Source organism: Stigmatopora argus, chromosome 20 (assembly GCF_051989625.1).
Source record: "Stigmatopora argus isolate UIUO_Sarg chromosome 20, RoL_Sarg_1.0, whole genome shotgun sequence".
Lineage (NCBI taxonomy): Eukaryota > Metazoa > Chordata > Actinopteri > Syngnathiformes > Syngnathidae > Stigmatopora > Stigmatopora argus.
The window spans coordinates 7,114,520-7,133,682 of NC_135406.1; the positions used below are offsets into that span (position 1 = coordinate 7,114,520).

Here is a 19,163-nt window from a genome sequence, read left to right on the forward strand (position 1 = left end):
AAATCAGATCGGAAATCGGGCCTGATCGCATCATTTTCACAAGATCGGAATTTGATAAAAAACGCATTGTTTTTTTTAAATGCCTTGACATTCTCATGAAGGCGGAAGTGATACCGCGAAACATGTCAGGTACGGCCTAAAATTCATTGTGAAAAAGGAACAGAAAATAGTCAAATAGGAAAATTCATTTTTATTTCATTACATTTAGTCCATTTTTCTTTTTGTCATCTATTTCAAATATTAACAACAACAAGTGTTTAATTGCATTCTAGTTTCATACACTTTGAGAGCATGTTCTCAACAAAAAGAAAATGCAGTACCAGTTAAAAAAACAACTGAACAAGACAGGTAAAAAAAGTGAAAACAATCGAAAATTACATCTAAATATGAGAAAAGAAATTCCTGTCCTTAGGAATAAAACATTGGCAACAAACTGAGCAAAAAAGTTGCTCTCTTACTGAATGTTTGAAAAGGTCTTTGCGCCTGTGTGGGTTTGTTGTGTGATGCTTTAAGTTTTCCTTCCAAATGAATGTTTGACTACAGACTGGCCAAGAAGAGGGGTTTCAAATTCTATACAAGAGGAAACTTAGAAGCGTACTTGTCATTAAGGTGACTTGATGACTGGACTGTCTCGCACTGTCTTTGCCGCATATCTGGATAAAACATGATTGTGCTGAATGGAGGTAGGTGTGTACGCGAGCACGGGTCCTCCTGTCTAGAATTTGGGGGACGCAGTCCACGCGAGACTTCCAAATATGTCGATAACTGCTGTTTGCTCGCTTTTTGAATGTGTTTTTTTTTTTGAGGAAAAAATAAATAAAAACGAAAAACAAACAACAAATAAATAATTCAAAAACATAACGCCAAAAATACATTTTGAAAAACAAAGAAAAACACCCTCAGACAATAAATTAATTTGAAAAAGAAAAAAAGACTTCAAAAAAACAACACCAAAGATGAATTAATTTGAAAAACGGCCAGGACTTTATTTTATTTTCAAGGTGAGTGCGATCAGCTTCCGTAAACCTGAACCCCATTAGAAAGAAATTAATTCAACATCACCTTTTATTTTGTCTCATGAAGGTCCCCTAACATAATGAAACAAAACATAAACAGCTCAGTGAAACGAACATGGATGTAATCTTAAACTTCCTTTAGTACACAACAGACAAACTGTTAGGGTTGCTTGGTTTTGTTATGCTTTTTCCCACCTGGTTTCCTGTCTGAGTGATTGCCCATTGTGTTTAGCTGTCGTGTCTCCGCCCCTGGTGTATCCTTCCTCCCTCTTGTGTTTCCCAGGTGTTCCTAATTGTCTCGTCAACACATGTCAGTCTATTATAACCCCACTGACTGCTTTGTCATTGTTGGATCGTCTGCTGATTACCATGCCATGTTTCCACATTTTCCTCGATCCAACGTGGCGTGCCTCGCTCCTAGCTTTCCCGTGTCTCCCCTCGTCAGATTTGGTTTTGTTATTCGACGCCAAGTCTTTTGTTAGTCTATTGCCTACAGTTTAAGTTATTAAAGTTTCGATTGAGTACTACTTCCTTCTCCTTGCCTGCTTCCCTGCATTTTGGTCCAAAAGACGTAACACAAACAGAGCATATGACAATAACTATACAGTAGATTCTTTCTATTTTGTGAGAACGGTGTCTCACAGCCATTGTAAGTGTCTTTTGGCTTAATTAAAATTCTGCTGCAATGCTGTGAAGAAGGGTAAGAGCAGCTCAAGAAAGCCCTGGATGTAACTCTTGGCATTCCCAGGGAAAGCCAATGATACCATGCATCTCTCCATGCTGGAAGGTAACTGAATGACAAGATGGCAAAACATTTGCTCAGGAATCAAGTCCAGTTTGCTTACATGTCACCTTCAGCTTTTGATGAATGCATCGAGTCGCAAGGCGATCTGCTCCTGCAGTATTCCTTCAAGGTCTGGGATTCAAGAATAGCCTTGAGCATGGGCAAAAATGGACAAATCTTCCTCTTGAAGTCCATGATGGTGTGCAAGGTGGTCAAGGATGCCTAGAGAACGAGTACATTTACAAGAAAAAAAACTCAATGTGTCATCCTTAACCCACTTTGTACCGATGCAATGTTCTCCATCAAAATGTTCATTATGCAATTTCTTCTATAGATGGCAGACATCAAGCTGACTGAGCACCTTAAAAGAGACCCCCACATGTTTGCTTTTTTAGTGGCCCACCTTTCCTGGAGGTGGAGCAACATTGTTCTGAAGGTTAGTGTCATTGTTAAGAATAAAAGTTTAGCAAGAATTATGGTCAACATTTTCATCAAAAAAGCACTGATTACAAAGTGCTCGTTTAACAATTTGTCTTAACATTTTAAACGTCATCCCTGTCAATAGGCTTCCACAATTGAGACCAAGTTGGAATGAAATCGGCCATATGCCAAAGCTGATCCAGGACCACACCACTGACCTGAGGGGGGCAGTCAAGGAGACAAATACCAAGATGGCCAAGCTCCACAAGACACCAAGATAGGAAGCAGGAAAACTTCATACAATTCAAGAGGCATCTTGATTCAGGACAAGTGACAAAAAGAATTGCTTTTTTTAATGAATAATAATCCAAATATGTGATTGCCATCCTCATCACTGTCATTTTCATTTGACTAAGTACCTTTTAAAAAGTCTTTTTCAATGTCATTGTAGTATTTACTGAAATGAACAGTTGAATTATAAAGACTGCATTTGACATGCACCGGATTGGAAGTCATGTGAAAAGTGCAAAAGCAACATTACACAAGCCCATGTCTGTTGGAGTAAAGGAACAAATTGTGTCCGGCAGGTCAGCGAGAACCATTGGGTCCATGTGGCTGTCCATTGTTTCTCAACCATGGTGTCTTCCAACAGTGGATGCTCCAAAATGGAGCATGGTTTAATTTTTTCAGATTGGACACAATAAACATCAAGAGACGGAGAATAAAACAAAGATTGAGTGATGATGGGCTTCCAATCCTTAGCCAACATGTATTCTCATACAAAGGGCCCAAAGTCTTTAGCTGAGTGAGGAGATATCATGGAAACATGTGGATGAGATGGTGACATGGTGGGATCTGATAAGGTTATCCTTAGGTATTTCCAAATACACAATAAAAGAGGCATCTGAAGTCACATCTTTGTTTAATTCTTGCAAGAAGAGAATACATCCATCCGCGCTCCCGGTCAGGATAATTCTAACAACTCGAGGTCTTTCTCGCTAATTTATTCATAAGATTTTAACGCCATGCCCCACAGAAGTCTAAACATATTTAGAGTCTCATAACAATTTATCACAGTTCTCAAAGCAACTGTAGGTCTGTCGAATCTTCCCAAGAGCGCTTGTTGTGAACCCTCTTCATGCCCAAGGCCATTCCCAGTCCTCTTGATGTGAACCACAGTCCTTACTTTTGCAAGAGATGCATTAAAATGCCTTTTGTATTAATGTCAATAACTCTTCGTTGCAAGCACATATAATATAATAATATTGATACACATCTATAATAATGATAAACCTAACATTCCCCCCTATTATTATGTGTACGCAATCCCATAATCATTTTTTATTTATGACAAATACAAATACACTTGGGAAGTCCGTAGTCTCGATCTTTACCAGAATTCACCTTACTTGCATATCTGGCCTGAAAAAGGAAGAACAAAATCATTCTCATTCAACTCAATTTCATAATTTGCATCATCCTGGACATCAATGTTATCACCAGTAGGCTGTCTAATAAGCAGATACAATCCTTGTAATTCGGAATTTGTTAGAGCTACTGTATAAACCCTAAGTCGGACTAGCAAAAATGGCGGTGCACACGGATGCAGCGGCTTTTTGCTCTCCAGTTTGGTGTTTTCTTTTCTCAATCCTATCGTTATTTACCAACATCTCCGAGGCAAACTTTTCCTACAGTCGCCACGACTTAATTGCTATCGGGAGGAGATGCGATATATCCGATGTCACAACGAACTACCAACGAACCTACGATATCCCCGAGGGCATCTCGAGACCTCCGGGATCTCCATGGATAGTCAGCCCACTCAAAGCACGTCGAAGGAGGCGAAGGCGGCGGAGAGAAAATGTTGGAATAATGATTCAAACCTTTTAAATCATTATTAGTAATATTTAATTAAAATAGGAAAACATCTTTCAACATAACTGCTTACAACTTGCAAGGAGGTGCCTTGTGACGTCGTCTCAGTCCACAAGGCATTCTGAATTGCAGTAACTGAATCATTGTATTTAATTGCGACACTCGAAAAACATGTTTATGTAATCAGTACAATAACACCCTAGATAGCGAGAATTGCCGAAGTGAGCATAAAAGTTGAACAAGGCACCCAAACAATGGCGTGAGGAATTGCATAATATTTTCATTATAAGGTAAACAAAGTAGTTTAAGAGTTCTTGTAGATCCTGGAACTTGTATCTGGGGAAAGGGTTGTGGCGTATCTTCCAGTAATCAGTCCTCGGAGCAAGGACTCAGTGAATTGTTAAGTCTCTAGCTGGAGCCAGCTGTCCCGGAGAGTGACCTTGGAGTAAGCGTTTGTCTTCGTTGAAAACACATTAATTCTAACTCTAACATAAAAGCGATCAACAATATATATATATATATATATATATATATATATATATATATACATATATATTGATTAATATAGTAAGCATGTATATTATAAGGCTTTATATTCCTAAATAAGCATTGCAAACACATTTATAATAATGATTACTCCAACAGAAAGGAAGCAAAAGCGCGGTTGTCGGGCGGGCCTTGCTGCTAAGCTAAGTCAACAACCACACCGAGCACCGCTTCCGAGTATCTTTTTGACCAACGCCAGATCCATCACCCACAAAATGGATGAGTTGGAACTTCGAATTGCTACCAACAGCTTTGTTAAGAACTGTAACATTATTCTCATCACGGAAACGTGGCTACACCCGCAAATCCCTGACGCTGCGGTATCGCTAGCTAGCCGAACGCTTTTTCGGAACGATCGTTCAAAGGAACTAACAAGCAAAAGCATAGGAGGAGGACTTTGCTTGTTCATACATAATGAATTTTGTGGTGACAGTAGAATCATTGACACTCACTGTTCCCCGGACTTAGAGCGACTGGCAGTACGATGTAGGCCCTACTATCTACCGAGAGAGCTAACGGTCGTCATAGTAACGGCGATCTCAATTCCTCCTGATGGTAACGTCAACACGGCATTAAACCTCCTGCTAATGGCTGTAAACAAACAACAGCTTGACCACCCCGATGGAGTCTTTATTGTTGCTGGTGACTTCAACAGAGCATGTTTAAAGACTGTTCTACCTAAGTTTATCCAATACGTAAAATGTCACACGAGGGGAGACAAAACTCTTGACCATGTTTATTCTAACATCAAACATGCTTACAAAGCCACTTCCCTCCCTCACCTAGCTGGATCAGATCACCTCTGTCTAGCCCTCACCCCAGCATACACTCCATCCCGGAGGCTAACAAGGCCACAAATAAAGACAATAAAAACTTGGTCCGGGGACGCCCTTTCTCAGCTGCAGGACTGTTTTTTCCGCACCAACTGGGAACTCTTTGAACACAACAACCTCCAGGACTATACGGACGCTGTACTTTCCTATATCAAAAACTGCATGGACGACGTCACAATAAATAAACAATGCCGTAACATCGCTTTCAGATCAGGGGACAAGATGAAATATAGAGCTGCCAGAGCTGAGCTGAAAAGAGGAATTAAAAAGGCCAAGGCAGAATATACTAAGAAAATTGAGGAGCACTTCACAGAAAATAACCCAAAGAAGATGTGGCAGGGAATACGACATATTACCAACTACAATAACAATAATGTCTGTTAACGCAGATGCCTCACTAGCGGAGAAATTGAACCGTTTCTTTGCCCGCTTTGAGACTGACAAATCAGACCCAGTCTCAACACCCCCACCACCACCCTGCAGCAATACACTGACGTTCCGGGAACAGGAAGTGAGACTGGAAATGCGGTCTGTGAATACCAGGAAGGCTGCTGGCCCTGATGGAGTACCTGGGAAGGTGCTCAAAGCCTGTGCTGACCAGCTGGCTGGAGTCTTCACAAAAATATTCAATTGTTCCCTGCAACAATCCATCATTCCATCCTGCCTGAAATCTGCCACCATTATCCTTGTCCCCAAAAAGCCAACCATTGACAGGATGAATGATTATAGGCCTGTTGCTCTCACGCCTGTGATCATGAAGTGCATTGAAAAGTTGATAGCCCGCCATATCAGGAATACAATCTCTCCCTCAGTTGACCCTCACCAGTTTGCTTATAGAGCTAACAGGTCCACTGAGGATGCTATCACCATTGCTCTACATACAGCATTGAGCCACCTGGAACACCATGGGAATTACGTGAGGATGCTTTTCATTGACTATAGCTCAGCCTTCAACACCATGAAACCGGACATTCCGACTGACAAACTCTCCCACCTTGGACTATCCTCCTCCATCTGCTGTTGGATAAAGAACTTCCTAACCAACCGACCACAAACTGTTAAACTTGGTCCCCACCTTTCTTCCTCCATTACACTGAGCACTGGCTCCCCTCAAGGCTGTGTACCGAGTCCTCTTCTGTACTCCCTGTACACTTATGACTGTACACCAACCCACCAGTCTAACTACATCATCAAATTTGCTGATGACACCACTGTGGTCGGACTCATCTCAGAAGGGAATGAGGCAGCCTATAGAGACGAGGTCAACAAACTGTCTTCGTGGTGCTCGATAAACAACCTCACACTGAACAACCCAAAAACTAAAGAAATAATCCTGGACTTCCGCAAACAGAGCACAGATCTGGCCCCACTCCTCATAAATGGAGTTCGTGTAGACAGGGTCCAGTCCTTTAAATTCCTGGGGGTCCACGTCACGGACAAGCTCTCCTGGTCCACAAACACCACAGCAGTAGTGAAGAAGGCCCAGAAACGACTCCATTTCCTGAGGGTAATCAGGAGGAACAACTTGGACACTAAGCTTCTGGTAACTTTCTATAAAGCCACTGTGGAGAGCATCCTGGCATACGGCATCACAGTGTGGTACGCTGGAAGCACGGCAGCAGACAAAAAGGCCATGCAGAGTGATTAACACTGCCCAGAGGATCGTCAGCTGCTCTCTGCCCTCACTGGAAGATATTGCCAGCCCTCGTTACCTCAGCAGAGCCGGGAACATTGTTGGGGACTCGGACCACCCTGGTCACAACCTGTTCCAGCCCTCGTTACCTCAGCAGAGCCGGCAACATTGTTGGGGACCCGGACCACCCTGGTCACAACCTGTTCCAGCTGCTTCCCTCTGGCTACCGGTCTCACAAAGCACGGACAAAGAGGCTTAAGGACAGCTTCTTTCCCACAGCCATCAGGACTCTGAATTTGCAGTAGCACGACACACAATCCCCTCTGTGTAACAACTTCGGGGTGAGGAAACATGAAGGACGTTGGGCGGTGATCTGCCTCCTGCTGGCTGACTGAAGGTAAGTAAGCAGACAGTGGGAGGTAAGTGATCCATTTTATTCTTTGTTGGCATCGGTGAGGCAAACCTTCGCAGTCGCCGGGAGCTGGTTGCGCTCGGGAGGTGATGCGATGTATCCATCACGGCAGAATGCCAGCAAGTCTGAACTATCACTTGGTTGGGCTCTTGCCTGAGAAAAGTGCACTTTGTGGAGAAGCACCTTCAATTTCGTCATACGCAGCTGGGTATGATGACAATTAGGCTTTTGTCTAGTCAATGATGATGATAAGCCTAAGTCTGATTTTATTTTTATTTATTTTAGCTTCCTTTCATTGCTTTTCCCCCTGGTTGCACTGCTTCCAGATGTGTGTTTTCATATTGAAGCATTTAACCAATCCCATTTCAGCCATTATTTGTTGCCAGATCAGACCTGCCTCAAAGCCTTCACAATCAGTTCTTGCGGGCTCTGCTGCATTAAACTAGACTGTTGCTTTTAACCAATCAGATTTCGAGTTGGCAACCCCACAATGATTTTTCATAGGCGTTAGCATTTTGCTGGCTGGAATACTTCATTGGTTTCACCAACTATGATTGGCTAGTAGGCGGGCCAAAGCAGTACCCGAGGCAGCTGAGATCGCAAACTCCACCCACAATGGCCGAGAGAAGCAAAAACAAATGGATTCTGTTTGCTCACAAAGCTATTTTCCAGACGGACTTTTCCAGAAAAAAAATGGACATCATTAAGAAAGGGCGGTCAACTCCGAAGCTAGCAAGCCTGTTACAGCCGGGAAAATGGTGTGTGCGGCACTTTCAGCGCGCTAACTTAGCTCCACAAGCAACTAGTATATTATTGTGTTGATTTAAAGCTATTTTCAAAACGGACTATGCCGGAAATATGACAGGACAGGCTCGACTTTCATCATTAGCTTTGATGGCGATAGGAAAGAAGGAAGAAAGGAGGATGGATATTGTGTAAAAAGGTTTTTTGGTGAGTAAAATATGGCTATATTCCTAAATAATATTTCAATTGTGGGACAAGTTCTGATATTTGACTATTGTATTTCCTGTTATTCTTTCTAAGGAAAGAAGCTCCCGCGATCGTTCTTTAAAGACTATTTCTCGTTGGCAAGTGGTCTTGCGTTATCCTATTGTGAGGACATTTGTGTGCATCATTTTGGGAATATTTTGAAGGCAATACAACAGCAAACAGTCCATCGATAGCGAACGTGAGGGTGGAGGCGTGGCAAACCGCCAACCCGGAAAACGAAGGTAACAAAAGATTACAACAAAATTAGAATTCAGTTTTGTGTAAAGTTACATTAAACGTATGTTTGAGTGTCTGTATATATTAATCCAAGTTCATTTAAATTTGTTTGTTCCGTTTACGAGTGCGTTGTCGTGGAAAAAAACGGGAAAAAAAATCACCCCCTCGCCCGGTTTCATGTGTGAAAAGCTCCAGTATTTGTATTTAATCATGAAATGCTGCTAGGAAGTGGATTTTACCCCATTTTTGTGCATTAATTTATTGATTTTTTTTTATGTGTCGCAGCTGTAGCTGCAGTAGAGGTTTTATAGCCATAAAAGTTTTTGAGGGTTGGATTGATACGTTGAAGGCGCTACCAGAAAATGCACCGCCCGCCACTGGTGTACACACACGATCCAGTTTCGGCGAAACCTCCGTTCGGCCAAACATCCATTCGGCGAAACGTCTTTCGGCGAATCGTCCGGTTACGCTTTTCTAATGTAAATAAGCCAAGTAAAGCAAAAATAAAAATTTAGTTACTTTTCTACCAATTATCCCCTTCAACATCAAAAAGATAAAAACAATTAACCGCTAATTTCAGACATGAAGTTACTGTATTTTCACCCCTGTAGAAAGAAAACTATTAATTTGTCAAATTGTTCAAATTAATGTATTCATTTTCCTTAATTTTTAAATCTTAGCACATAACACTTCTCTTTTTTGTCACCTTTGAATTTGGAAGGCTGATTTTGTCAACAAAAAGACCCAAAAAGTATTTTTCGCCAAAAAGAGAGCTTTATTGGAACTACCAAAAAGATGACACGATAAATCGGTTTAAAAACGTGATTCATCTTATAATATGACAAAAGTATAAGGATATTGTACAACTTATTTATTTTTAGCAAATCCATTGTCTTTCACACCATATATCTACTAATGTTACTAATGTATCATTTAGATCACATTATTGATTATTCACTTTGTAATTTCCTAATTTAGGCTCTACTATTTCGGATAGAATTTGGAAGTAAATAAAATCTTCAACGACACTCAATTGTCTTATACAGTAGTACCTTGACATACAAGTGTTCCAACATACAAGACAAATTTGCAATATGAGCATACCAGATGTTCTCAATTGTGATTCGGTAGTAAATTAGAACAAATGTTTGTGTTTTTTTAGGATGGAAACTGATTACCGTATTTTCACGACTATAAGGCGCACTTAAAAGTCTTAAATTTTCTCCAAAATAGACAGGGCGCTTTATAATCCAGTGTGCTTTATATGGGAAAAAAATTAAAATGTGTCAATCATTGAGGGTGCGCCTTATAATGCGGTGAACCTTATAGTCGTGAAAATAAGGTCATTTGTATTTTGTTCATTTCTATGGGAATAATTGACTTGAGATACGAGTAAATTGACATACTAGCTCGATCCCACTGTAAGCTTGTATCTTAAGGTATTACTGTATTTGAATAGTGTGGATCGATATTACACGTTAAAAAGTGTAAACAAGATTTTCAGAATGCAAAATACAATTATACTGCGATTACAATGATCCCTCATACAGAAATTGAAAAAGCAAGCAAAGCCGTCATTGGCCACTGCTTATCACAACACATTTGCGTCTTTTAAGTCTATCCTTACGACTAAATCTCATAAACAGCCTGTGAATTATTCGCAGTTGTTGGATTTGAACCCATGCCTCCTGAGACTGAAGCTTAAATCCAGCACATTGGACCGCTTGGCCACACTACACTCAGTACTCATTTAATCCATTGGCTGCCATTGATGGCGGTAGACGTCCGATTCATGTTGACTGTGAGGTGCAGATGAACCTTCATTCTCTCAAATTCTAAGTGAGAGAACTTGCAATACAGCAAGGTGTTGAAATACTTTATCTGGTCATTTTTATCAAACAAATAAAAGTCTTAGTATACTTTTAGCCCGCGACGACGCCAGACAGCTCGCCGAACAGACACATCGAGACTATTAGTATATTATTTGTAATTTCTTGTAAACGGTGTGTGTTTGTATATGTGACATGCTAAAGTGTTTAATTGTCAATGCAATGACAAACTCTCCCTCTCTCATGTTTATAACTTTGAGAGCGAGCGAATCCATCGACGAAATGTCTGTTCGACAAACTGTCCGTCGAAGAAACATCCGGTTGATGCTCCAAAATGGAGAATGGTTTGATTTATTCAGATTGGGCACAATAAACATCAAGAGATGGAGAATAAAACGAAGATTGAGTTATGGTAGGCTTTCAATCCTTAGCCAACATGTATTCTCAGAATGGTTTTTCACCAGTGTGGGTTCTTGTGTGCGTTTTTAAATGTTGCTTTTGAGAAAAGGCTTTACCGCAAACTGAACACGAAAATGGTTTTTCACCAGTGTGGGTTCTTGTGTGTTTTTGTAAATCTTGCCTTTGAGAAAAGGCTTTACCGCAAACTGAACACGAAAATGGCTTTTCACCCGTGTGGGTTCTTGTGTGTACTTTTAAACCTCCATTCTCTGTAAATCTTTTACCACAAACTGAGCACGAAAATGGTTTTTCACCTCTGTGGGTTCTTGTGTGTATTTTTAAGCTTCTGTTCTCTGTAAAACTTTTACCACAAACTGAGCACGAAAATGGTTTTTCGCCAGTGTGGGTTCTTGTGTGAAGATTTAAGCTTCCGTTCCCTGTGAATCTTTTACCACAAATTGAGCATGCAAATGGTTTTTCACCAGTGTGTGTTCTTGTGTGTATTTTTAACTGTCCCTTCTCTGTAAATCTTTTACCACAAACTGAGCACGAAAATGGTTTTTCGCCAGTGTGGGTTCTTGCATGACTAATTAAGCAGTGCTTCCATGTGAATGTTTGACCACAAACTGAGCACGAAAATGATTTTTCACCAGTGTGGGTTCTTGTGTGCATTTTTAAGGTTGCCTTCCGTGTAAATGTTTTACCACAAACTGAACACGGAAATGGTTTTTCACCTGTGTGGATTCTTGTGTGTTTTTGTAATTCTTGCTTTTGAGAAAAGGCTTTACCGCAAACTGAACACGAAAATGGTTTTTCACCAGTGTGGGTTCTTGTGTGTATTTTTAAGCTTCCGTTCTCTGTAAATCTTTTACCACAAACTGAGCATGCAAATGGTTTTTCTCCAGTGTGGGTTCTTGTGTGTATTTTTAAGCTTCTGTTCTCTGTAAATCTTTTACCACAAACTGAGCATGCAAATGGTTTTTCACCAGTGTGGGTTCTTGTGTGTCTTTTTAAGTTTCTCTTCTCTGTAAATCTTTTACCACAAACTGAGCACGCAAATGGTTTTTCACCAGTGTGGGTTCTTGTGTGAAGATTTAAGTGTTCCTTCCGTGTAAATGTTTTACCACAAACTGAACATGAAAATGGTTTTTCACCAGTGTGGGTTCTTATGTGTATTTTTAAGATTCCGTTCTCTGTAAATCTTTTACCACAAACTGAGCACGCAAATGGTTTTTCACCAGTGTGGGTTCTTGTGTGAAGATTTAAGTGGTCCTTCCGTGTAAATGTTTTACCACAAACTGAACACGAAAATGGTTTTTCACCAGTGTGGGTTCTTGTGTGAAGATTTAAGTGTTCCTTCCGTGTAAATGTTTGACCACAAACTGAGCATAAAAATGATTTGTCACCCGTGTGGGTTCTTGTGTGTATTTTTAATTTTCCCTTGTGTGTAAATGTTTTACCACAAACTGTACATGATAAGGGTTTCTCCCCAGTGTGGCTCCTCATATGTGTTTTCAAAGAAGACTTTTTCCCAAAAGTTTTCCCACACTGAAAGCATTTGCAGAGTTTGTCGCCACTGCGATTTTTCTTAACATCTTCAACATCATCATCGTCAAAAAGCAAGTCGTTGCCATCTAATAAAGGAGCAATTAAATTTTCTGCTCGCCATCCTTCTGTTGAGCTGCCGCTCAGAAGCTCCGCCCCTATGTTGGCCACGCCCAGATCATCTTCACTCTTGAAAGGCTCATCAGTTGACCATTTGACACATTCCTTATTTTTGATTGGAGGTTGCTCTTCTCTTTTGCACTGTTGAGGGAACTCTGGCTCCTCCTCTTTAATTAGGGGCCATGTTTTGGTGTTTGCAGGCTCCGCCCCTCCGCTGGCCACGCCCAGAACATCTTCCCTCTTCACGAACTCACCAAGTGACCAGGTGAAATCATCTTCCTCCCTTTTGATTGGAAGTTGCTCGTCACCCATTTGTTGTTGAGGGAACTCTGGCTCCTCCTCTTTGATTTCGGGGAGCTCAACTTCCCGTTCAAGGTCAACAGACTCCTGCCCATCAGAACCAAGATCATTTCTGAAACCTGCAAAGATACAAAGATAATTGATTAACCATTTTCTAATTATAAAATGACTGAATTTATTGTTAACAGAAATGAAACCAAACGGAATAGGGCGCCATACATTCATTTCGTCACAATGCAGTACTTACTACTGTAGTACTCTCGTCAACAGCAACATGAGTTGAAAACTGTTTATAGGGGCATTTTTCAAAGTATGGCACTATTGGTCAGAAAAGTTTCTTCACTGGTGATGTAGCTCCTTAAAATTAGTGAAATCTTTTTTGGAGCATTTTCATTGTAAACATTGTCTTTTATGTTTTAGATTTTAATTATGTTAAAATGCTATCGCCAAAGGGGAGGCATTAAAAAAAGCATTATCTTTTTTTCAGTAGCAGGTTTATTATTATTTGGGGGATTAATGAAAGGCTCACCAGTTGACCATTTGACACATTCCTCGTTTTGGATTGGAGGTTGCTCTTCTCTTTTGCACTGTTGAGAGAACTCTGGCTCCTCCTCTTTAATTTGGGGCCATGCTGAGGCGTTTTCAGGCTCCGCCCCTCCGCTGGCCACGCCCAGATCATCTTCACTCTTGAAAGGCTCACCAGTTGACCATTTGACACATTCCTCGTTTTGGATTGGAGGTTGCTCTTCTCTTTTGCACTGTTGAGAGAACTCTGGCTCCTCCTCTTTAATTTGGGTCCATGTTGTGGTGTTTGCAGGCTCCGCCCCTCCGCTGGCCACGCCCAGAACATCTTCCCTCTTCATGAACTCACTAAGTGACCAGGTGAAATGATCTTCCTCCGTTTTGATCGGAAGTTGCTCGTCTCCCATTTGTTGTTGAGGGAACTCTTGCTCCTCCTCTTTGATTTGTGGGAGCTCAACTTCCCCTTCAAGGTCAACAGACTCCTGCCCATCAGCACCAAGATCATTTCTGAAACCTGCAAAGACACAAAGATAAATGATCAACCATTTTCCAATTATAAAATGACTGAATTTCTTGTTCACAGAAATAAAACCAAACGGAAGAGGGCGCCATACATTCATTTCGTCACAAAACAATCAATCACAGTGGGAATGTTGACAAGTTCAATGAACATTATGATAAATCATTGAAGAAGTAACTTTTAGGACATAACCTCGGTTTCAACACTACATCACCGTTAGACAACGACATGCGACTTTTGTCCTCCGCTGCCATTGAAGGGCTGCAAAAGAATCCTCGGCCCCAAACGGCTCCCCCGGATCCAACAAAGATATCAAGATGGTGGCGCGCACGGGTGCAGCGGCTCTATGCTCTCCTGTTTGGTGTTTTGTTTTCTCAATCTTATCGTTATTTACTAACATCTGCGAGGCAAACTTTTTCTAAAGTCTCCAGGATTTAATTACTTTCGGGAGCAGATGCGATATATACATCACAAGAGATTACCAACGGACCTACAATATTCCCGAGGAAATCTTGAGACCACCGGGATGTCCGTGGATAGTCAGCCCACTCAGAGTACGACGGCGGCGGCGAAGGGAAAGAAAGCAAAAGCGCGGATGCCGGGCAGGCCTAGCTGCTAAGCTAAGGTAGCAACCACACCGAGCAACGCTTCCGAGTATCTTCTTGACCAACGCCAGATCCATCACCCACAAAATGGACGATTTGGAACTTCAGCTTGCTACCAACAGCTTTGTCAGGAACTGCAACATTATTTTCATCACGGAAACGTGGCTACACCTGGAAATCCCTGACACCGCGGTATCGCTAGCTAGCCGGGCGCTGTTTCGAAATGATCTTTCGAAAGAATTATCAGGGAAAAGCAAAGGGGGGTGGAGGGGGGTTCTCCTTTACATGTACATACACAATGAATGGTGCTGCAATAATAAGATCATTAACACTCACTGCTCCCCGGATTTAGAGCTCTTGGCAGTACGGTGCAGAACATTCTATCTACCTAGAGAGCTAACGATTGTCATTGTAATGGCTGTTTACATCCCACTGGAAGCTAATGTTAGCATGGCACTTAGCATCCTGCTAGCGGCCGTAAACAAACAGCAGCTTGACCACCCCAATGGAGTCTTTATTGTCGCCGGTGACTTCAACAAAGCATGTTTAAAGGCTGTTCTGCCTAAGTTTATCCAGTACGTGAAGTGTCACACCAGAGGAGATAAAACTCTAGACCACGTGTCAAACCGATTCCGCCGAGGGCCGCATTGGGTCCTGGTTTTTGTTCCAACCGATCCAGTGCCGACATTTTAACCAATCAGGTGTCTTCTAAAATAAGTAGCACCTGACTTTAATTTACTGATTACACTTGCAAAAGTTATCCTCTTGTTGAGTTGGAATGAAAACCTGCACCCCTGCTCTAGACCATGTTTATTCTAATATCAAACATGCTTATAGAGCCACACCCCTCCTTCACCTAGCTAGATCAGACCATCTCTGCCTGTACCTCACCCCCTCATTCACCCCACTCCGGAGGCTAACAAGGCCACAAATAAAGATAATAAAAACATGTCCCGAGGACGTCCTTTCTCAGCTGCAGGACTGTTTTTCCCGCACCACTTTGGGAACTTTTTGAACAACACAACCTCCAGGACTACACGGACACTGTACTTTCCTACATCAACAACTGCACGGACAACGTCACTGTTTATAAACGGATATGTTTTTTTCCTAACCAAAAACCCTGGATGACCAAGGAGACACAGACACTCATCAAATGCCGTAACACTGCCTTCAGGTCAGGGGACAAGGTACAATACAGCGCTGCCAGAGCAGAGCTGAAGAGAGGCATTAAAAAGGCCAAGGCAGCAAATACAAGGAAAATTGAGGAGCACTTCACAGGAAATAACTCATAGATGTGGCAGGGAATACGACATACAGACGCTCCCCTACTTACGAACATTCAACTTACGAACAACGGTACATACGAACATGTCTGCAAATTGCGTTTAAGTCGAAAAATGTTCGTGAGTCCAATTTTGTATGTTTTTTCCGAGAAGTGCCTCTTTCCGCCGCTAATACGCTTGGCGCTGTGAGGGCTCAGCTCACCCAGCATCTACCTTCTTCGTTGCAATGCGGAAGTGCGTGACGTATCTCCAGTGCGCAAAGAACCTTTTTCATCTGTATCATTAAATATCTCGTGCATCCATTATTGAATATGGTTGGTAAAAAGTGAAAGGCTTCTATTGAGGGAGTTGCAAGGAAGAGGCAAGCCATTTCATTTGAAACGAGTGGCAATAATAACGAAGCTTGATGCGCGTGAGAGTGGTAAGCGTTGCACATATAACAACTTGAATCGTTCGACCGTCAGTACCATTTATAAACAGAAAGATCGAGCAGCAGGACCCAAATATTGAACGTTGCACAAAGTTTGCAAATCAATTGAATGATGCCATACAGTGCTACCGCATCATTTATGATGAAAAAAAGAAGAAAACTGTGCAATCGTCGTTAGATCGCTTCTTTCGGCCAGTTTCTAATACATAAATCTCTCTCTCTCTATACAGTACTGTACATATTCTCTCCATTTTATTAAATGTTTTTTTCAGTACAAACCAATGCGTGTTACTTATACAAGCCTTAAACATACAAATGCACTTATATAAACCTTCAATATACTTATATAGGCCTTAAACATAAATTATAATACAAAATATAGCACTGAATCAACTTACAAACAAATTCAACTTAGGAACAATCGCTCGGAACCTAACTCGTTCGTAAGTAGGGGAGCGTCTGTATTACCAATTACAATGACAATAATGTGGCTGTTAACGCAGATGCCTCACTAGCAGAGGAATTGAACCGTTTCTTTGCCCGCTTTGAGACTGACAAATCAGACCCAGTCTCAACTTATCCACCACCAACCTGCAGCAGTACATTGGAGCTTCAGGAACATGAAGTGAGACAGGTACTGCGGACTGTGAACACCAGGAAGGCTGCTGGTCCTGACGGAGTACCTGGGAAGGTGCTCAAAGCCTGTGCTGACCAGCTGACTGGTGTTTTCCCAAAGATCTTCAATTGTTCCCTGCAACAATCCATCATCCCATCCTGCCTGAAATCAGCCACCATTATCCCTGTCCCTAAAAAAAACAACCATTGACGGCCTGAATGATTATAGGCCTGTTGCACTTACACCTGTGATCATGAAGTGCTTTGAAAAGTTGGTCGCCCGCCATATCAGGGATAGACCCAGTCAGACGCAGTCTCAACACCCCCGCCACTACCCTGCAGCAATACACTGAAGTTCCAGGAACAGGAAGTGAGACTGGAAATGCGGTCTGTGAACACCAGGAAGGCTGCTGGTCCTGACGGAGTACCTGGAAAGGTGCTCAAAGCCTGTGCTGACCAGCTGGCTGGAGTCTTCACAAAAATCTTCAATTGTTCCCTGCAACAATCCATCATTCCATCCTGCCTGAAATCTGCCACCATTATCCGTCCCCAAAAAGCCAACCATTGACAGGATGAATGATTATAGGCCTGTTGCTCTCACGCCTGTGATCATGAAGTGCTTTGAAAAGTTGATAGCCCGCCATATCAGGAATACAATCCCTCCCTCAGTTGACCCTCACCAGTTTGATTATAGAGCTAACAGGTCCACTGAGGATGCTAACGCCATTGCTCTACACACAGAACTGAGCCACCTGGAGCACCATGGGAACTACGTGAGGAAGCTTTTCATTGATTATAGCTCAGCCTTCGGCAGAGTGCCAGCAAGTCTGAAACTATCACTTGGTTGGGCTCTTGCCTGGGAAAAGCGCACTTTGTGGGAAGCACTTTCAATTTCGTCATACGCAGCTGGGTATGATGACAATTAGGCTTTTGTCTAGTCAATGATGATGACAAGCCTAAGTCTGATTTTATTTTATTTTATTTATTCAACACTATATTACCGGACACTCTGGCTGACAAACTCTCCCACCTTGGACTATCCTCTCCCATCTGGTGCTGGATAAAGAACTTCTTAACCAGACGACCACAAACTTTTAGACTTGGTCCCCACCTCTCTTCCTCCATTACACTGAGCACTGGCTCCCCTCAAGGCTGTGTACTGAGTCCTCTTCTGTACTCCCTGTACACATACGACTGTACACCAACCCACCACTCTAACTCCATCATCAAATTTGCCGAAGACACCACTGTGGTCAGACTCATCTCAGGAGAGGATGAGTCAGCCTACAGAGATGAGGTCAACAAACTGTCTTTGTGGTGCTCTGTGAACAATCTCACACTGAACACCACAAAAACTAAAGAAATAATCCTGGACTTTCGCAAACACAGCACAGATCTGGCCCCACTCCTCAGAAATTGAGTATGTGTAGACAGGGTCCAGTCCTTTAACTTCCTGGGGGTCCAGGTGACGGATAAGCTCTCCTGGTCTACATACACCACGGCAGTAGTGAAGAAGGCCCAGAAACGACTCCATTTCCTCAGGGTACTCAGGATGAACAACTTGGAAACTAAGCTTCTGGTGATCTTCTATAGAGCCACTGTGTAGAGCATCCTGGCATACTGGATTACAGTGTAGTACGCTGGAAGCACGGCAACAGACAAAAAGGCCATGCAGAGTGATTAACACTGCCCAGAGGATCGTCGGTTGCTCTCTGCCCTCACTGGAAGACATTGCCAGCCCTCGTTACCTCAGCTGAGCCGGGAACCCATACCATCCTGGTCACAACCTGTTCCAGCTGCTGACCTCTGGCAGACGCTACAGGTCTCACAAATACGGACAAATAGGCTTAAGGACAGTTTTTTTCCAACAGCCATCAGGACTCTGAACTTACAGTAGCACAACACACAATCCCTTCTGTGTAATAACTTCGGTGTGAGGTAACATGAAGGACGTTGGGCGGTGATCTGCCTCCTACTGACTGACTGAAGGTAAGTGAGGAGACAGTGGGAGGTAAGTGATCCGTTTTTTTTTCTTTGTTGGCATCTGCGAGGCAAACTTTTTCTGCAGTTGGCGGGATTTGGTTGCGCTCGAGGGATGATGCAATATATCCATCACGGCAGAATGCCAACGAGTCTGAAATTATCACTTATTTGGGCCTTTTGCCGGGAAAGCGCACCTTGTGGAGAAGCACTACCAATTTCGTCATAGGCAGCTGGGTATGATGACAATTAGGCTTTTGTCGAGT

At 42.3% G+C, this 19,163-nt stretch overlaps 3 protein-coding genes across 3 annotated transcripts in view; 1 reads left to right on the forward strand and 2 right to left on the reverse strand.

Annotated features, from left to right (window-relative positions):
• LOC144065946 (uncharacterized) overlaps nucleotides 1-19,163 on the reverse strand; it is a 175,507-nt gene that overhangs the window by 155,342 nt on the left and 1,002 nt on the right. The window lies entirely within an intron of this gene.
• LOC144065954 (triple functional domain protein-like) lies at nucleotides 1,741-2,720 on the forward strand. The gene is made up of 4 exons (XM_077589206.1): nucleotides 1,741-1,803; nucleotides 1,875-2,008; nucleotides 2,135-2,236; nucleotides 2,366-2,720. The coding sequence occupies exons 1-4, from the start codon at nucleotides 1,782-1,784 to the stop codon at nucleotides 2,393-2,395; spliced, it is 288 nt and encodes a 95-aa protein (XP_077445332.1). The 5' UTR covers nucleotides 1,741-1,781; the 3' UTR covers nucleotides 2,396-2,720.
• LOC144065868 (uncharacterized) lies at nucleotides 9,499-17,372 on the reverse strand. The gene is made up of 3 exons (XM_077589067.1): nucleotides 16,894-17,372; nucleotides 13,469-13,975; nucleotides 9,499-13,058 (listed from the first exon to the last, which is right to left on the reverse strand). Exons 1-3 carry the CDS (start codon nucleotides 16,922-16,924, stop codon nucleotides 11,020-11,022), a joined length of 2,577 nt encoding a protein of 858 aa, XP_077445193.1. The 5' UTR covers nucleotides 16,925-17,372; the 3' UTR covers nucleotides 9,499-11,019.

Bases quoted from the DNA above. Each gene is read 5' to 3' on its own strand.
- LOC144065954 (XM_077589206.1), top strand. From the start codon at position 1,782: ATGCATCTCTCCATGCTGGAAG. The intron at 2,009-2,134 runs GTGGTCAAGGAT...TTTCTTCTATAG, and splicing joins AGTCCATGATGGTGTGCAAG to ATGGCAGACATCAAGCTGAC. The intron at 2,237-2,365 runs GTTAGTGTCATT...CCCTGTCAATAG, and splicing joins GGAGCAACATTGTTCTGAAG to GCTTCCACAATTGAGACCAA.
- LOC144065868 (XM_077589067.1), bottom strand. From the start codon at position 16,924: ATGTTCCTGAAGCTCCAATGTACTGCTGCAG. The intron at 13,976-16,893 runs GTTGGTGGTGGA...GTGTCTTTGCAG, and splicing joins GCTCCAATGTACTGCTGCAG to GTTTCAGAAATGATCTTGGT. The intron at 13,059-13,468 runs GTGAGCCTTTCA...GTATCTTTGCAG, and splicing joins ATGTGTCAAATGGTCAACTG to GTTTCAGAAATGATCTTGGT.